This window comes from Pogonomyrmex barbatus, unplaced genomic scaffold, assembly GCF_055798465.1.
Source record: "Pogonomyrmex barbatus isolate J1 unplaced genomic scaffold, ASM5579846v1 scaffold23, whole genome shotgun sequence".
Lineage (NCBI taxonomy): Eukaryota > Metazoa > Arthropoda > Insecta > Hymenoptera > Formicidae > Pogonomyrmex > Pogonomyrmex barbatus.
This window is the reverse complement of record NW_028297120.1, coordinates 2,160,172-2,178,866: the sequence shown is the minus strand read 5'-3', so window position 1 is coordinate 2,178,866 and position 18,695 is coordinate 2,160,172. Positions and strand designations below refer to the sequence as shown.

Below are 18,695 nucleotides of genomic sequence, written 5' to 3'. Positions count from 1 at the left end.
CTCCGTACAACTTTCTTCTCATATAGAAAATTCCACAAACAATCAAAATTACGTCATATTAATAAATTCATGCAAATGCATGTTACAACATGTAATTATTTTACACGTATTAAAGTTCTTTAAGTGCCTGGCTAATATATATTGTCGATATGATGGTGATATCGGTACGATACTGATGGTGATCGTAACACTATTGATCTGTGAAAATCGTTGATATCTGTAAACAGGGTATCTGTAAGCGTACAATAACAAATATGTCCTTCAACATTGAATCGTAACTGTTGTTTATTTCTATCGACATTTTTCACAGATCGGTAGTATCGATTGGTATTCAAATTTATATATTTTTTTTATATGATTTGAAATTTAATTTTTATCAGTGTATCAACATATAGATTTGAATATAGATTGAACTTATCACTGTAATAAGGGTTGGTTAGGTTATTCCTTTCAGTAGTGGAGCCCCCTCATAGGGGAGACGGAACATACTGATTCCACGCATACACTTTTTGACACAAAACAGGGTTCCACATAGGTTTATAACTTTCTACGCAAAGTTGAACTTAAATGTATACGTCAAGCGATGGCTAGAATCTTTTGATTGTTACTCAGAATGATGACCTTGACAATATATGTTAATGTCATTGAAGTCCGTGAGATCGCCTAACTTATGCAGTTTTTATTTCATATGCTTGACTATATCTTATTGTCCTTCTAATATTAATTAACTTTTTATGATTATAACTTTTTAAGGAAGGACGTCCGATGGATAAAATCACTTTTTGAAAATTACTCAGAGTCATGATCTCGACAACATATATCAAGGTCAAGGCCATTGGAGAGTGGTCCCCTAATTTTCATTTTTACCAAATTTTATAGTAACATTAAAAGTTTTTAATGTAAAAATAATGTTTAATTAAAAATATTAAAATGTATTTATTTGAGAGTAGCAAGAAAGCTTTCAGAAATAGATATGAGTTTATGAAATCTATAGTAGATGCAAAGAGGTGGTAAAGTGAAAAATATCAATTGTTTATTACAGAATTCAACTTTTTTTACAAATTTATAATAAATAATTATTTTTAAGCATTATATATTTAATCATTATTTCATTTTTAATCATTATTTATTTTTTCATACATTAAAATTATTCTAAGTAATTCATTATTGCATTTTATATTTAAAATTTAAATTTCTATTCATAATAATAGATATATTTGTTTTTGTTTTATCAAATAATTTAATTATAAATTGAAACTTAATTATTAAATAATTGTATGTTAACTATTGCATAAAGAACTAAGTGTAAAACAAATTTTCTCAAGATCAAAAAACTTCTGATCTTTAGAATCGTTTGACATTAAATTCATAACGTAATACTTCTTAATCAAGTTGATTATATATATATATATATATATATATATATATATATATATATATATATAAAGAATGTTTCAGAATTATCGAAAATTAAAAAAACTATTCTAATGTGTTATTTTGTACTAATATCAAGACTATTATAGCTTTTAATAATAAAGAATAAATAACATAAATTCCGGAAAATTTTAGACGTAAAACTGGATATTGAAAATCTTTTATCAGATATAATATTAAATAGAGAAAATATATATTCAAATTCTACTAATGAAAAATATTAAAACTAAGCAAATTCTTTTTGTAGGTAGTAAAAAAGGTAATAATAAATTCGAAACATTCTGTAAAAGTAATCATAACCTTTCAAGAGTACCGAGAGATAATCATCATTAAGCTACATCGACTATGTTTGCGTATAGTTACCTTTTTCGATCCAGAATCGGAGTTGGTGTAATACAACATGCAGAATTGCATTGCAGGACCAGAAATTTTGGAAGGTAGAATAACAGGCTCGCCTCATGGGGTGTCCACGCTTCGACCAGACCTTGGTCCACCTGTCACGCACAGATTAGCGACAAGACCACCGCTGGCAGGTCCTTATGCATTCTCTCGCATCCCACCCCCTGTCTGGAATAAGCCCCGTGTATTCCTAATGCATGACATCTTAAACACCTGGCTTTTCACAAACTTCTCTTCAGGGTATTTATTTCGTATCTTGTATACTTTTACTCTATTTATGCACGTGTATATGCACATTTATGTATATGCGATATATATATATATATATATATATATATATATATATAGAGGGTGCATGTAAATTGAAAAGAAAATAATTAGCCGTTTCATAGTTATAAAATAAAATTACTTCTGAACGTATTGCTGCAAGTATTTCAGCGACACCCTGTATATCTGTAAATAACGTGCATTCCACAGTACAGTTGTACAGTTACGTGAAAATTGATCAAGGTAAAGGTACAATCTCATATTTCTCAAGAATGTAAATGTAAGTTGCGTTACAAAAGCTTGTTCTACGTATCATGAATATATTTCAGAGTTCTTAGAAAACAATGTCTTATGTCTTATGTCACGCCATGCATAAGAGAACGATCGATTTTTGTTTGTAACACTGTTTGCTATCTATATATCATTTACATAAAACATTTGTAAGGTGAAGGATACAAATGTAAGAATTTAACACGTTTGTTATTTTCATGTTATATCAGCTCTCTTGCTTGTATCGTGTATACTTTTGTATTGTTGCTTCACTAGACAGCCGCAATGTAATTTTTTTTTATCACCATCCGAAAAATTACTTTTCGGAGAAATCAATTCATCATATATTTTGTTTTCTTTATTATCTGGATGGAACGTAGAATACTCAAAATAAAGAATATTCTCAGCGATTTTAAATAGCTCACTTTGTCGCGTGATTATAAAAATGTTATGTACTTTTGCAGATATAATGGAAAAACTGAATTGAGACGAAACGTACCAGATTCCATCACGTCGTGGGTACTGACTGCATTTTCTGTCAATGACGCGCACGGATTAGGCCTTATAGAAGAACCCAGAAAGGTTTGTTGTAGATAAATATATACATTTATATAAATCGAAATATCGAAATATTAATGAATTGTAATATATGTATTTAAATTATCAAAATTATAGAAAGTTCTGACAATGAAATTGAATTTATTATGTAACTGCGAATACCAAATAAATTTTTTCTCAAAAACGAAATATAAATTCAATAATAAATTAAATTTGCTATAACAAAATAAATGAGAGAAATTCGATCATAAAATTCTTATTGAAAGTTCTATTAATTCTCTGATTCTCTTTTTCGCAAGCACACTTTGTTAGGAAGATTTGTTATTATTTTAATATTATAACATGCTTAAATCATGCACATTGATTTTTTATCTATTTGTTCTTTTAATCTCTAATGGTGCAATGTTGGATTAATTATAACAATAAAATATAACGACTATCTTTTATATACATATATCTTATTTTTATAAATGCATCTCGAATAATCTCGATAAAAATCTATGCGAATGCGAATAATAAAAAAGAAATTATCCTATAAATAAATAAGATGAATTAACGTCATAATTACAGAATAATTATATTCATATGAAAATATTATTTATTAGTTAAAGGTATTTAAACCATTCTTCATATCCATCGATTTGCCGTACTCGGTGATTCGGGGAGAAATCGTAGGGATACAAATCGTGGTATTCAATTACATGAATAAGGACTTGATAACCGAAGTTCTGTTAACGAATGAGGGACAATTTGATTTTGCGGAAGTTTCCAACGAAGTTCACGATGCACCAAGTAAGTTGTGACATAATGTTATTTAGATCAAAAAAAGAATTAGAAATAACAATAGCTAATTTGTAATTTGTAATTATAGTAACATATGCAGCTTACAAATATATTTTAATAATAAACACATATAATAATTTATGATAAATTTACGATAATTCACGGAATGAAACTGATGTTTATTATAATAATTTATTATAATTTTTCAGAATTGGAGTTATATCGCACAAAGAAAGTAGATGTAAAAGCTAATTCCGGCTCGACTGTATCATTCATGATTATTCCAAGAGAACTGGGATACATCAGTATTAAAGCGACTGCTAATAGCGTTTTAGCTGGCGACAGCGTTGAACATAAATTACTTGTCAATGTAATAATCTTTATTTTTTGTTCGCATATTATATTAATTGTTCGATAATAATAACTCCCATGCAAAACCTGCAAAAACAGATTTTGAGCAGAGCCTGCTACCAATATTTGATGATAAAAAAGCAACAAATTGCACACAGAATCTGTAATATCTGACGATGTGAGCAAACTATCCTCAAAAATATGACAAAGCTTGCCGACATGCTATGCCAGTAAATTGCTAGCAAAAACCGAACAAAGCCTGCCAACATGCTGTGCCAGCAGATTGGCAACAAAAACCGAGCAGAACTCGGTTATTATGCATATTTAAACACAATAATATTAGAAAACTAGATGGCGTCCGTTTCTCGCATGCAAAATTTATCAGACTTTTTATATAAGCGAAATCATAAGCAAAATTTAAACATGCATTTATTATTTACGTATTTTTATGTATATGTTTGATGCAAGACGTAATCGTCCACAAGGAAGTTAGGGCAACTTCTGCTCGGTTTTTGCTGTCAATCTGCATAGCACTGGCATAGCATATCAGCGAGTTCTGCTCGGTTTCTGTCGTCAATCTGTTTGCATAGTATGTCAACAGGCTCTGCTCAGTTTCTGCCGCCAATCTGTTCGCATAGCATGTCAGCAGATTCTGCTCGGTTTCTACCGCCAATCTGCTGGCATAGCATGTCAGCAGACTTTGTCGACAAATCCCGAGCCTAATGCGAACACAGATGGCTTTGCAGTCAATATCTGGTCGAATTTATTGCCAATCTGCTAGCAAATTACTAGCATTTTGCTTGCTGGGAAGATATAAATATTGTTCTACTTCAGGCTGAAGGAGAAACGCAATACAGAAATGAAGCGGTATTTCTGGATTTAAGAAATGTTGAACAGACGAGTGCAAATGTTACCATCAATATACCTAACAACGCAGTTCCAGGATCTGAGAATATACAAATATCTGCAGTTGGTAATAATATTATTTAAATTATACATATTGCTTTCAAGTTAAAAGAATCTTATTGATTTTTTCCAGACTTTTTATTATTTATAATGAATGTTAATAAATATTTTTCATATTCACATATATACATATGTATGCATGTAAAATATCTATACAGTCCCGCAGCATGGGTAACACCGCTCGTAAGAAAGTGAAGGGGAACGAGATAATGAAAATGTCTTATATCATTTTGTGATATTCGCAATAATTGTCGAGTTATTAAATATTAAAGTGTAAATTGCACAAATAAGAGCGCACGGGGAGAAAGTGCTCACCCGCCTGAACCGTAGGACGGCCCAGCATGACGACAATGGCCATCCAGCGCTCGGCGATGGGCGCGCAGCGAGGGGAAAGATAGTAGCCGCCTCATGCTTCCTATTCGTCCTACGCATCAGGCGGACGAGCGCTTTCTCCCGCGCGTTCTTATTTGTGCAATTTTAATATTTAATAACTTGAAAATTATTGCGAATATCGCAAATTGATGCCGGGAAACCTTGTATAATACTTGTATAATTTTTTCTGGATAGAATATTTTGAGAAGTGTTTTATTTCTTTATTTATCGTATATCTTAGGTGATATTTTGGGCCCTAGTATCCCAAACTTGGCAAATTTAATAAGAATGCCTTTTGGTTGCGGCGAGCAGAATATGTTGAATTTTGTACCGAATATTGTCATTTTAAACTATCTCAAGGTATTAATAATAATCACTGCCGCTATATGACACAAACATATAATTTTCACATAAGAAAAAAATACTTTTTTTAGAATACAAATCAATTAACGCAAGCTGTACAAAGCAAAGCTTTAAAATACTTGGATATCGGTTACCAACAAGAATTGACTTACAAACATACTGATGGTTCATTTAGTGCGTTTGGCATGTCGGATTCTAGCGGAAGTACATGGTACAAAATTGCATATATTGTTTAATAATTCATATTACATTTTTACAAGGTATTTGATTTATAAAATAAACAATGCAAAGTATGCTAGGCCAAGTTTCAAATAATAAAACAGAGAATGAAGAAGACAACTACTCGGCGAAATCGATCTTAGGAGTCTGATAATTTTTCTTTTATTGAATTTATATATATATATATATATATATAAATTCAGAATTGTTTAAATTGAACTATATGCCGTCTATAAATCCATTAAAAAATAACGGCATGTAGTTCGCAATATAAGCAATTAATTCTGAATTAATATATATAAATTCAATAAAAGAAAAATTGTCAGACGCCTAAAATCGAGTTCGCCAAGTAGTTGCCTTCTTCATTTTTTGTTCTGTTATTATAAAATAAACATTTCGTTCATCAGGCTTACAGCCTTCGTAGCAAAATCTTTCAAACAAGCGGCGGAATATATAGCAATTGAGGATAGGATCATAAACGGAGCATTAGAATGGTTATCCAATAATCAAGCACCGAATGGCTCTTTTCCCGAAGTAGGAAAAGTAAGTCATCGCGATATGCAGGGTGGAGCTGCAAAAGGATTGGCTTTGACAGCATACACGCTCATTGCTTTTCTAGAAAATGAAGTAAGTACAATTATTAGCGATATTCTTTTATTTAATATCATATTAGTGATACTCTTTTATTTAATAATCATTTAATTCCATTGTTTAAAGAGATAATTATAATTATTTGTTGAAAAAACACAGTAAAACGCAATACGCAAAATAAAAACTCCATTTTCATGCATAATTATTGAATTCGTATATGTTAATATAGGAGTCTGTGGGGAAATATCGAAATACGATAAATAAAGCTGTTGATTATATTGTTCGTAATATGGAAGGATTAAACGATACATATGCATTAAGCCTATGTGCCTACGCTTTAAATTTGGCGAAACATCCATATGAGACATCGGCATTTAACTTCTTGGAATCGAAAGCTATGAGAAAACAGGATCTCAAATGGTGGAGTAAGCCCATTCCAAAAGATGATAAAAATCCGCACTATTCTTTGCCACGTTCCGTTGATGTCGAGATGACTTCGTACGCTTTACTCTTGTATCTCAGACGCAATTTAGTCGCAGATGCAATTCCCGTGATGAAGTGGCTGGTGAAACAAAGAAATACAGAAGGTGGCTTTGCATCGACGCAAGTAAGCAATATTTCAAAAATATATATAATTATAATATTTTAAATATGCGTGAAAAGACGAACTGAAATTCCAATTAAAAATTATATATAAAATAATTTAGGATACTGTGATCGGGCTTCAAGCATTGGCGAAGCTCGCTGAAAAATTGTCGAAGGACACGAATTCAGTTCGTATCACATATAAATATGAAGGAAAAGGCGAAGGTTATATGAATATAAATAGCGGTAATTCCATGATACTACAAAAGCAAATAGTAAGTTTGAATTAATAAGAAATAATAAGAATTAGTAAAAATTGTATTATGTGTACATTAAACTTTGTCACGATAAAATATTATTTTTTTCATTTTACAGTTACCTGCGAAAACACGATTTGTCAATATAACAGCATCCGGTAAAGGCTTTGTACTGGTGCAAATTTCTTATCAATATAATCTAAATGTAACTGGAGCATGGCCGTTGTTCACGTTGGATCCTCAAGTAGATAAAAATTCAAATGCTAATCATTTACAACTTTCTATATGCTCAGGGTACGGTATTATGTATTTAATTTAATTAATTAAATGTATTAATTTTAAATTAATGAACAAGAAAGTTTTTTTCAATTTTAATAGTGCAAATTATCATGGAAGAGAGAAATAATTTTTAAATTTATTTTTTATTTTAACAAAAAAAATGTATATATAAATGTATACGTAAATATATATGTAAAATATCTACGTTTAAATTCAAAACTCCTGAAAACGTAAAAAAATGAAAATAATTTTATTCTTAAATAGCGATATTATAATAATTCTTTTGACCAGAGATTATAATCAAGCCATTTGTTGTCAGATTTGTTCCAATCAAGGAAGCAAACGAAAGTAACATGGCTGTTATGGAAGTAAGCCTACCATCTGGTTTCACAGTAGATAGGGATTCATTACCGAGTTTAGAAATATCATCACATGTAAAGCGTGTGGAAACTAGAAATGGTGATACAATGGTGGTTTTATATTTTGACAAGGTGGAGTATATCATGGATCATGAAGTATAACCGATATTGCGTAAATTATTTGGATATCTTGCACAAAGATATTTGATAAGAAAAACAATTAGTATATAAGAAATAAAAATTATTTGTTATTATAGATGGTGAAACAAGAATATTGTCCAACAGTGTCCGCATTTAGGACGCACAAAGTAGCTAAACAAAAACCAGTTCCCGTTTCTATTTATGACTATTATGATTCATGTAAGTATGATAAAACATTTTAAAAATCAATTTTATCTAATAAAATGTAAAAAATATTCAAGATAGAAATATATATACACACACACACATAATATGATTTCTAAGAGATTTAAAGAAATATTTTTCTTTTTATTTTGTTTCTGCATGCGCAGCGAGAAGAGCAAGAGTATTTTACGAGCCTAGACAGACGACAACCTTATGTGACCTATGCGAAGATGAAGATTGCGAAGATATATGCATTTCAAAACCCGGAAAACGAAAAGATAATGTTACAGTGTCCGCTGCGTCACACAATTATATTTCTGTATATTTACAATTTACATTCTTCTCGTTTTACTTCTTGCTTTATAAGTACTTATAATGTGTGTGTGTGTGTGTGTGTGTGTGTGTGTGTGTGTGTGTGTGTGTGTGTGTGTGCGTGTGTGTGTGCGTGCGTGCGTGCGTGCGTGCGTGCGTGCGTGCGTGCGTGCGTGCGTGCGTGCGTGCGTGCGTGTGTGCGTGCGTGCGTGTGCGTGCGTGTGCGATATATATATATATATATATATATATATATATATATATAGTTATTGAGAATAATTATTTCTTATTATTTTAGAAATTTTAAATTTAACAAGATAACATACATAAATAAGCTATATAAGTTGCGACCAAAGTATACATATTTGTTATACAGAATATAAGATATAACAATTTTTATAGAACATCCAAATCAAACTGACATAAGATTTAAGTACTGATAATACTAAATTTATAACAAAACTTAATAATGTTTCTTGTTATTAATATAAATACAAGTTATTTTTATTATACTATAAAATTCTTATTATATCTAAAAGTCCTTTACTAATAAATTCTAATACTAAACTATTTATATAAAATGTTTCTTCCATATTTACATTTATTTTTACATAAAAAAAAGAAAATGACAGAAACAATAAAAAAATAGTAGAAAAATACGAAACACAATTTATCAATAAAATATATTTAATAAATGCTATACTTCATCTTATAGGGTTTTCAAGTTGGTTTTTATTTGACAATTTATACAGAAACATTAAAAATAACATGCGACTCAATGATGCAGTCTATAATCTAAAACAAAGATAATAATACCACATTGTTATGCATGTAGAAGGTCGTCATCGCTGTCTGTTTGACACTGCATGGGATCAGAAGCATCAAGCAAAAGTCTAGCTTCCTCAGTGGTATCAACCTATGATAATAAACAAGATATAAATGTTGCAATATATATGCAACATTTAAATAAAGAAAATATTATATAATGGATTTTTAAACTTTCTAAAGTAAGAACAAAACAAACATACTCTACAATATTGGACACGATCAGTGCCTCTTCTGAAACTAAACAGGTTTGTCCAGGGACGACAACACGTCCTTTCTACTGGTTTTCGAAAATAAATTAAAACGGCTATCACCGCAATCACAGTTAAAATTACGCCAGCTACTGTTCCAACTGTAAACACAAATATTAATCATCGTGAAATTATTTCGGCGGGATAAAACGGCCAGGATAATCAGAAGGAGTAAGAGGAAATGAATAAAAAAAAAAAAATATGAATAAAAAAAAAACGTTCGACAAATTTATTATTAAAATATAAAATAATTTGATGTTTTAATATTTTATATTTTTTAATATTTTTCAATATAAAATAACTCGATAAACATGTTCAAAAATAAAACAAGAAAATAAATAATTTTATTTCTTCGCGTATGTTTCGCTTTATATTCCAATTAATCAAAATATTCTTATCACTCACCTCAGTCCTATTAAATTCAGTATTGATAAAGGTTATATTGAAAAATCTGATAATAATGTAGCTCTTTACCGTGACTAGGAGACAGTTGCTCCAAAAGATTCCTAGAAGATGATACATCTTCTGTGTTCTGAGAATTGGCATGTTTTCCGCAGATTACGTCGGTGTACCACTCAAATTCTGCGCTGCATTGGGATTCCTGAATCAAAAAAAAAGTATGATGTTACTATGTTAAATACAAATTGGCAGCGTTTAATGTAAATTTTACTCGGCGCTGCATCTGATAACAATCCAGAGATTTAAACGCGTGACCGATATGACAATCTTATCCATCTCAGTCATGAATAAACATATATTCTACGCAACCGAGAAAGCTAAAGCACAACTGCAAAAAAATATGTTGAATAAATGTTGAATAAATCACTGAGAAAAAGCAGAAAATGTTTTTCTTAGATTTTAAGATGTATTTTAAAAATTTTTTTATTAATTTTACTTTTAAATTTAAATTTTAATTTTTAAAGTGATATTATATAAGAATAAATTAAACGCATAATCAGTTGCAGGAAATGAAAATATAAACAAAATTAACAAAAATTAAATCTACCTTATTAAAATTATTATTTAAGTAGATAATTTCTCTCTCTCTCTCTCTCTCTCTCTCTCTCTCTCTCTCTCTCTCTCTCTCTCTTTTATTACTTTATTTTATTTCTAAAAAATATTTAAAAAATTGGAATTTTTTGCTTTTTTTAAGAAGTAATAAGACTTCAATAGGAATTTGATTATCTTACAAAAACACATATATGAGTTTTTTCGATATTACATCACATATAAAAGATTTACACGATATCCTTAGCACGATATTGTCCCTCTTCTATTGCCATCATTCTTATCAAGCTTGCGTATTATTATCAAGATATAGATGTCGAATATATTTCGCCTGTTTCTTTAGATAAGTTATAAAAAAAAGAGTGCCAATTTAGAAAATCAAGATTATTTGAAAAAAAATTTAAGAAAAGTACAAAAGTAAAAATAGTAAAAGTAAAAAGTAAAAATAAAAAAATATATTAAATAAAAAGAGAAAGTCTTTATTATATTCAGAAAATTCGATAACACTTGTATTCGGACTAAAGCGTTACCCTTATATAATTTTGTCCCTACACACACAAGATTATAAATTACTTGATACATGAATATATGTATGTATGTATTAAAGCATATTTCGTATTTAAATATTTGTATATTGTAATTGTTGAATATTTGTTACCAAATAAGCAAACAATCCATCGATTTATGATCAATTGATGCAAGGAAAATAATAGCTATATAGTTGTTTTGAAAAAAATTTACAATCTATAATTATATACTTTTTTAATTATGTCTTCTTTACAATTGATTTGTCTCGTTATTCTATAAAAGTATTAAGCTTAAGGAAAACTAAATATTTTTCGAAATATTTCATATTTTATGTCAAGATATATGTCAGAGTAAAGTATAAAATAATTTCAAAACTAATAATTTTTAAATATAACTTTATTATAAATTTTTATAAAGAAGAAAAATTGTATTAAAGCATTCAAAATTAATTAATTAATTAAAATTTTTTTTTAAATATGGAGGATTGATCTTTTTATCATCCCTTTAAAAATCCTATAATAATATAACATATCCTATATCACACATAGATATCATATAAAAAAATCTTAATAAATCTCAAAATGCTCAAAAAGAGTTTTGCTATCTCTAATCCTAAAAGAAAAATTATTTGATATTTTAAAAAGATTAATTTAATTAATAATAATAATTTTTTATTATCAATTTAATATTATTAAGTAAAATTAATTATTAAATTATTATTAAATAATAAATAATCAATAATGGCCAATACATGACACACAAATATACAGATACAAAGCATTGCATCCTGATTTTGTAAGCAAGTTCATGCGTTTTAACGTATTTATAACTGGATACGTACATCGCGGTTCTTCTCTATGCCTAATGATAAAACCGTGATAGCAGATAAAAAAAGATAGAAGATAAATGACTAAGTGAGAGGGAGAGTAGAGAGAGAATGAGTGAGAATGAATAAAAGAGGAGAGAGAAGAAAAGTAGGGGGACAGGTTGTGCGCAATCGGCCGGAGTCAGTCAGTGGCGGACTGCGTGGCTGAATGGTCGAATTGGTGTTAGTGTTTAATGACAGTTCCGATGAATCAAGTTGGGATTCTCCGTGTAAAAATCATTCATCTTCGACTACGGCAATTTTCTTATACTTCTTACATCTAGAATCCAGCCTTAGCAAATGAACGGAATCGAGTGCTATTAAAAAGCAAAAAAAAATTTTTTTTTATTAATACAAGAATTCTGTGCGGGAAAGTCACATGTCATTCTGTTCGTAATACGAAAAGTGTATTATACATAAGTGTAGATATACGTATGATGTGTGATATCATTCTTGAGAATTACTGCGATCATACGATAAAGGAATAGAGATAGGCACGAGGAGATCGCAAATAATCGTACCGCAGTCCACCATATTGCGATTGGTAAGTCAACGACGATATGCGGACGTCATTTCCGCGAAACCGGTTCAGGCAACGCCTCACGTATAATCGTCTCGCGCGCAGGATCGGATTTAATCTCCCTTCCTAGATCTTCTATAGAGATCTGATAATTCTGCGTTCGAAAACTGCAAATATTCTGCAGCGGAATATAATGCAGTTAATGCGGATAATAATTGTTCGGAATTGTACATTGTTCAATTGTTACATTGTTACATTGTTCAATAAAGAATATTAATAATATTATATTTTTTGAAGTCCCTTTATCGTTAGGAGAACGCGACTGTGAGCATGTCATGTCTTCTTTCCCCATCATATAATAAAAATAAATTAAAGAGCAAAATTGAAAGAGAAAGATTAACGTTTTCGTGAAATTGGAAAAGTCTTAAAAAGTTGTATTCCCATAAAATTCATGGACATAAGCGTCCATATTATAAAAAAGTATAACACACATTACACAAATATAAAATTTTTAAATTAAATTAAAAATGAGAATATATATATATCTTCATACAATTACATACATTTGTTTTATATTTTTTTCATGGCATACGTAAGGTGCTTAGACAAAATTTTATAGATGATAATTTTTTCAAGATTTTTTGTTTTCACTAGAGTTACAAATAAAAATAAAACAAAATACCAAAAATAAAAAAATATAAAAAATATAAAATGTTTTTCTTTTCTCTTTTTATATTAATTGTATTTTTTGTATTTTCGTATCTTATATTGTAATGATCACATGTATATGTATTTGTAAAAAGCGGAAGTCTTTATAACCCTTTTGGAAATCAATAAAGATTCTATGTACAAACAATGTATAAGTAAACTTACTTTCACACTGAAGGAAAGTATTTAAGATCACATGAATAATTATTAAATTTTCAATAATTTATAATAAAAATAGAAATAAAAATAAAAGAATAAAAATAAATTTATACGATTTAAATAAAAATTTCAATTAAAAATAATAATTTTAATAACATTATATAATTTTTATAACGTGTAAGTTAAGCCCTGTTCGCGCATGACGTAAACAACTTATCCGTGCAGGATCGCGTCAAGGCTACACACAACGACTACACATATTAAACTCACGTTTCGATCGAATCATAGTTGGATGTCGCCGAGGGTGTACTATTTCCTTTATTTTTTTTCATTATCGCGACGTTTTTTCATTTGAATAAAATAAATCGGTCAGGTTTCGCGTCTATTTTCCTCGTGATTTAACAAGTTGGTCATTACACTGGGTATTAACGTGCTCTGGGGAATACCCCGGCGACGAGTGTGATTTTACGACGCGTATACACAGCGGTTGGAATTTGGTAACAGGTGTTTATATAACACGAGCATATAATTGAGATTTATTCAAGATAGACGCGAGCGATGGAAGCGAAAGGAGAGGCGTCGCGTATCGCAGAATCGAGATATAATTGTTGTCTACGAACTTTGGATCGGCGTGTCTATCGATCTTTTTTTTCTCCATATTGATAACCGGAGCCAAATGAAATGTTGAACAACTAAACTATGAAATGTGAAAGCGCGCGCTTCGAACAATCGCAGATCTTGAAAAAAATAAAATTATATAAGACGTTATACTTATGAAAAAAAAGTAGAATAATCCGGGTATTAATTTTGTGTATATAGCTGTATATAAACACGGAGAAAACAGTTTTGCTGGCAAATCTAAAAATTTGGCTAAATTTGAAAATAATTTTATTGGAATCATCAAAATTATTATGTAGGACGCCAAAGTATCATAATAATACTGTAAAGATTATTGATTTTCTAGAAATAATTTGATCATCATATATAATAATTTTGAAAACTTAACAAAATTATTTTCAAGTCTATATTTGGTCAAACTTTTAGATTTGTCAATAAAAATAAAATTTTTTATGAAATTTAATCTTTAAATACAAGTGAACAACAAAAGCTTTGTTATACAAAAATATGAATTTAATTTTTCAGGATTTAAAAATTTGATAATTCTACAATTAAAATAAGTTATTATTTTTTATTATAACATCGTGTTTAAAATTATAAATGATTAATAAAATATTTTTGGAAATAAAAAAGGAAAGAAAAATATTATTCTATAATATTCTTAAAGTTGTCCGACTTATTCGAATTCAAATTTGAAATTGAATTTGATTCGAACCCGAATTTGTATATCCGAATGTGTGTACGGTTTAAATTAAAATAATTCGTAACTTTTAAATTAAAGAAATTCAAAACTTTCGAATTGGAGAAATTTGAAAATACGGATTGGCAATTTTACAAAATCAAATCAATACTATTCTTTTCGTACTAATTCGATAAATTCTCATGAGTTTAGGAATTGAGTTTTACAATACGCATCCGCAACGGATGTCTGTTACAATTTCTACATGAAAAGTGATATCGCGTTTATGACACATAATAACGCGTGATCTTTTTGTATGCTGATATTTTTTAAATTGTTTTAAATTTTTCTCTATATGTTACAAAACTAACTTGTATACATTCACAAAAGATGAATGTAGAAAGAGGAAGCTGGAAAATATCAGAGAGCACGCAAAGATCACGTATTATCACTAATACGATATCATTTTTTACACAGAAACTGCAATAGATTAAAAACACAATACGGGTAAATTCATGAGAATTTGTCGAATTGATTTATTTAATGCAGAATTACTTTCTTAAATTTTAGAACTCAAATAGGTCATTAATTAAAAAAACAAAATTAAAAAATATTTTCATAAATAAAATAAAATTAAAGATTAAAAACTTCTCTCTCTCTCTCTCTCTCTCTCTCTCTCTCTCTCTCTCTCTCTCTCTCTCTCTCTGTCTCTCTCTCTCTCTCTCTCTCTTTCTCTCTCTCTCTCTCTCTCCTCATTCACTTTCGCTGTCTCTTCCTAGATAAAAGTATATTGGGGGGAGGGGGGAGAAGAAAAAAGAAAAAAGAAAAAAAAGAATATTTAATTAATATATTTCAAAAACTATATAAACTATATAATTTTATTTTCATTTGCTTGACAAGCGTAATAAATATTTTAATATTTGCATGTGATAAAGAGTAAAATTGCTAAAAAATTAAATCAATAAAATTAATAAAGTCTTGTCAATTTCGTTATGGCTTCCTTTACTTTTGCAATCATTGTGCCATTTTGACTTTCGACATTCTTAGGATTGCCGGAAATGTCATTGCAAATATCAAAGAAAATATCCATCAATTACAGAATTTAATGGATAAAATCTTGAGCGTGTTACTTGAGCATGTTACTTTGTGTTTTAATATACGCGGTTTAACAGATATTAATATTCCATCGGTCATCATATCATCTTATCCAGTGATCCATGCGAATTAGATTTCAAGTTTAACAGAATGTTCTCAACTAATTATACAATCCTTTTAAATGGATTTATGATTAAAAAAACTAATCTGTCTGAAAATATTTCGCAGAATAGAATCATTTTAAAATGAAGGATAATAATATTCAGTCATGATGATAATATATTTTCACATGTTCTTGATATTAATTTCATATAATTATTTAAGATATATAAGACGTGATGTTCAAACATGATGTAATATATAACATAAAAAAATATTTATAAAATATTTATAAGCTTATTTATAAATATATTTGAATTCTTACTGATTTAATTCAATGCTGATTCAAAAATTATTTAATATTGATTATTGGATAATTGCCATGATTACATATATAATATTAAGAAATATTATAAATATTATATATTATATAAATATTATAAATAAATCAATATTATTAATATTTTAGATATTCATTCGATAATTTTAGAATTATTAAGAATATTAGAATTAATGATTTTTGACCGCCAAATCGAATTGAATAAAATTTCACTGGAATTAAATTGACGAAATTTAACTTTCAATTAATAATATAATTGCGAGATTAAAATATAATAATAAAATGATAATAAAACGTAATGTCAATAAAATTTGATTTCGTTAATAAATAAAAAAAGTTAAAACTCTTCAGATAAAATCAGTAAAATAATGTCAATGAGAGCCACCGGATATATGTTTTGTTTTATCTTTTTATTTGCGGCACTTTTTAATCTATACTGAAAAGAATCCAAATTAAGATTCGAAACATTTATGAATTTCTTATTCTATAAGAACATTATAATGTAAAAACAAATTTATACATTTACATATCTCGTGTTGGCTCATAAGTATCGTTTTAAGTATTGATTTAATTTTGTAAAATTGCCACTCTGAATTTCTACAATTCAAAAATTTTGAATTATTTTAATTTGAATATACGTATATACGTACGCATACGTGCGCTCGCTTACACATACATGATAGATTTGGATTCGATTCAAATCCAACTTCAAACCTAAATTCGAATAATTTGAATAACTCTAAATATAAAATAATGTATTTTTCTTTCCTTTTTTATTTCTGAGAATATTTTATTAGATAAATCATCATTTATAACTTTGAACGCAATATTATAATAAATAATAATAATTTATACGCGATTATTTTGATTGCAAAATTGTCACGTCAAATTTTTAAATTCTAAAATATTAAATTCATGCATTTATATTAAATATAGTAAAGCTTTTATTGTTAATTTGTATTTAAAAACTAAATTTCTTAAACTAAATAAAAAACTTACTTTTAATATTTATAACACAACAAGCATGAATACATCTATAATTATGAAATAATCAATTGAAATGAGAATTTGTTTTTAAAATTTAAAGTTTTCAAATCTTGTTTATATCTTTGTTTATGTCTGTAGATTTTATGCTTATATATAAAAAAATTATTGATTCTCTTGCTTCAGTTCGATTTAATTTCCATCAATAAAATTGAGTTAATATGATTAGCTTTTTCCTTATTGTAAAATTATCTATTAACTACAGTTCTACAATAAACTACAATTAACTACAATTCTACGAATAAATGTGCATAGATGTATAATAATAATTTACGTAAACGTGGATTTATCTAATACTGTACAGCTAGTACTGAGACTTTTTTAACTGCTAATAAGAGATAAATAATTAAAAAGGTGAAGGCAAATCGACGATTACTGGGAAATACAAATAAATGAAAATAGACTTCTAAGAAATAGGTCCGTAATATTGTTATTTTTTGACTAATGAGAGATGTATAACGATTACTATAACGATTATTATAAATTAAAGATAAATTATATATTGTAAGTAACACTGCATCAGAAGTCTTGCCATTTTTCTATCAGCTTCTAATTCAAATAAAATGTTGCATTTCTTTTTTGGAAAGCGATAATAAAAAATATTGATTCCTATTCCTATTCATACAAACATATATAAATATAGATATAATAAGCATGTATTCCATCGAGAAATAAATGTATCTACTGTGCGTCTTGAGATCACCTGTCACAAGGAGCATTTGCTTCTATTCTGAGAGTTTTGGGTCCTGCGTCCACCCGTTTGAGGGAGGAGAACACGGACGAAATTCGGGCGGCGCGAGCCTATATTTTTGCGTAAATCTCTTTGTTTTTTGTTCTCGTTATTATTGTTTTCTATTTTACTATTACTTGGTTTTTCTACTTTACTATCCTAAATTGGCGAGATTGAGAAATTATCAGAATACTAATCTGCGACCGCATGCCTCCTGACAATCAACTGTGACCGGATTAGAAGAGGATGCTGCCACCGGATGTGAGAACTAGACAAATCGTATCACCCTAAATAATTGTCGATCTTTACACGCAAAGTTCCCTTTGCCTTAAGTAACGTCATTACAGCAACCATGATGCCGATCACAGTAATACGGGGACAAAGGAGTGATCAAAAGGGGAGGCGCTATTCCGCGCGAAGTTGCGAGGAGACCCTGAATCGAGAAAGATTGACTGGGAAATTGGAGGACATACATAATCGAACCAGAGGAAATAGCCACTTCTTACCGAAAAAAAT

At 28.8% G+C, this 18,695-nt stretch overlaps 4 protein-coding genes across 6 annotated transcripts in view; 2 read left to right on the top strand and 2 right to left on the bottom strand.

The window, feature by feature from the left end:
- Nucleotides 1–1,930, bottom strand: part of Trf2 (TATA box binding protein-related factor 2) — a 45,665-nt gene extending 43,735 nt beyond the window's left edge. The window contains exon 1 of the mRNA XM_089078501.1: nucleotides 1,798–1,930. Within this exon, the coding sequence (XP_088934627.1) occupies nucleotides 1,798–1,848 (51 nt within the window). The 5' untranslated portion in view covers nucleotides 1,849–1,930. The remainder of the gene's footprint in view (nucleotides 1–1,797) is intronic.
- Nucleotides 1–9,230, top strand: part of LOC105431001 (thioester-containing protein 1 allele R1) — a 21,696-nt gene extending 12,466 nt beyond the window's left edge. Inside the window, exons 15-28 of one of the 2 annotated variants that reach the window (XM_089078498.1) lie at nucleotides 1,854–2,073; nucleotides 2,835–2,952; nucleotides 3,534–3,720; nucleotides 3,921–4,081; nucleotides 4,897–5,035; nucleotides 5,642–5,760; nucleotides 5,835–5,974; nucleotides 6,390–6,609; nucleotides 6,803–7,180; nucleotides 7,281–7,433; nucleotides 7,534–7,709; nucleotides 8,014–8,185; nucleotides 8,311–8,413; nucleotides 8,566–9,230. In XM_089078498.1, coding sequence (XP_088934624.1) covers nucleotides 1,854–2,073; nucleotides 2,835–2,952; nucleotides 3,534–3,720; nucleotides 3,921–4,081; nucleotides 4,897–5,035; nucleotides 5,642–5,760; nucleotides 5,835–5,974; nucleotides 6,390–6,609; nucleotides 6,803–7,180; nucleotides 7,281–7,433; nucleotides 7,534–7,709; nucleotides 8,014–8,185; nucleotides 8,311–8,413; nucleotides 8,566–8,774 — 2,495 coding nt within the window. In that variant the 3' untranslated portion in view covers nucleotides 8,775–9,230. The remainder of the gene's footprint in view (nucleotides 1–1,853; nucleotides 2,074–2,834; nucleotides 2,953–3,533; nucleotides 3,721–3,920; nucleotides 4,082–4,896; nucleotides 5,036–5,641; nucleotides 5,761–5,834; nucleotides 5,975–6,389; nucleotides 6,610–6,802; nucleotides 7,181–7,280; nucleotides 7,434–7,533; nucleotides 7,710–8,013; nucleotides 8,186–8,310; nucleotides 8,414–8,565) is intronic. The other variant, XM_089078499.1, reaches the window with a different exon arrangement.
- The window catches only part of Lerp (lysosomal enzyme receptor protein), a 27,039-nt gene continuing 15,351 nt past the window's right edge, over nucleotides 7,008–18,695 (bottom strand). For both annotated transcript variants that reach the window (XM_011644870.3, XM_025219274.2), the window contains 4 exons: nucleotides 10,261–10,387; nucleotides 9,739–9,887; nucleotides 9,527–9,626; nucleotides 7,008–7,135 (listed from right to left, as the gene is read on the bottom strand). In XM_011644870.3, the coding sequence (XP_011643172.2) occupies nucleotides 9,534–9,626; nucleotides 9,739–9,887; nucleotides 10,261–10,387 (369 nt within the window). In that variant the 3' untranslated portion in view covers nucleotides 7,008–7,135; nucleotides 9,527–9,533. The remainder of the gene's footprint in view (nucleotides 7,136–9,526; nucleotides 9,627–9,738; nucleotides 9,888–10,260; nucleotides 10,388–18,695) is intronic.
- The window catches only part of Tl (toll like receptor), a 16,226-nt gene continuing 9,636 nt past the window's right edge, over nucleotides 12,106–18,695 (top strand). The window contains exon 1 of the mRNA XM_011644867.2: nucleotides 12,106–12,731. The gene's annotated coding sequence lies outside the window, so the exon portion shown is untranslated. The remainder of the gene's footprint in view (nucleotides 12,732–18,695) is intronic.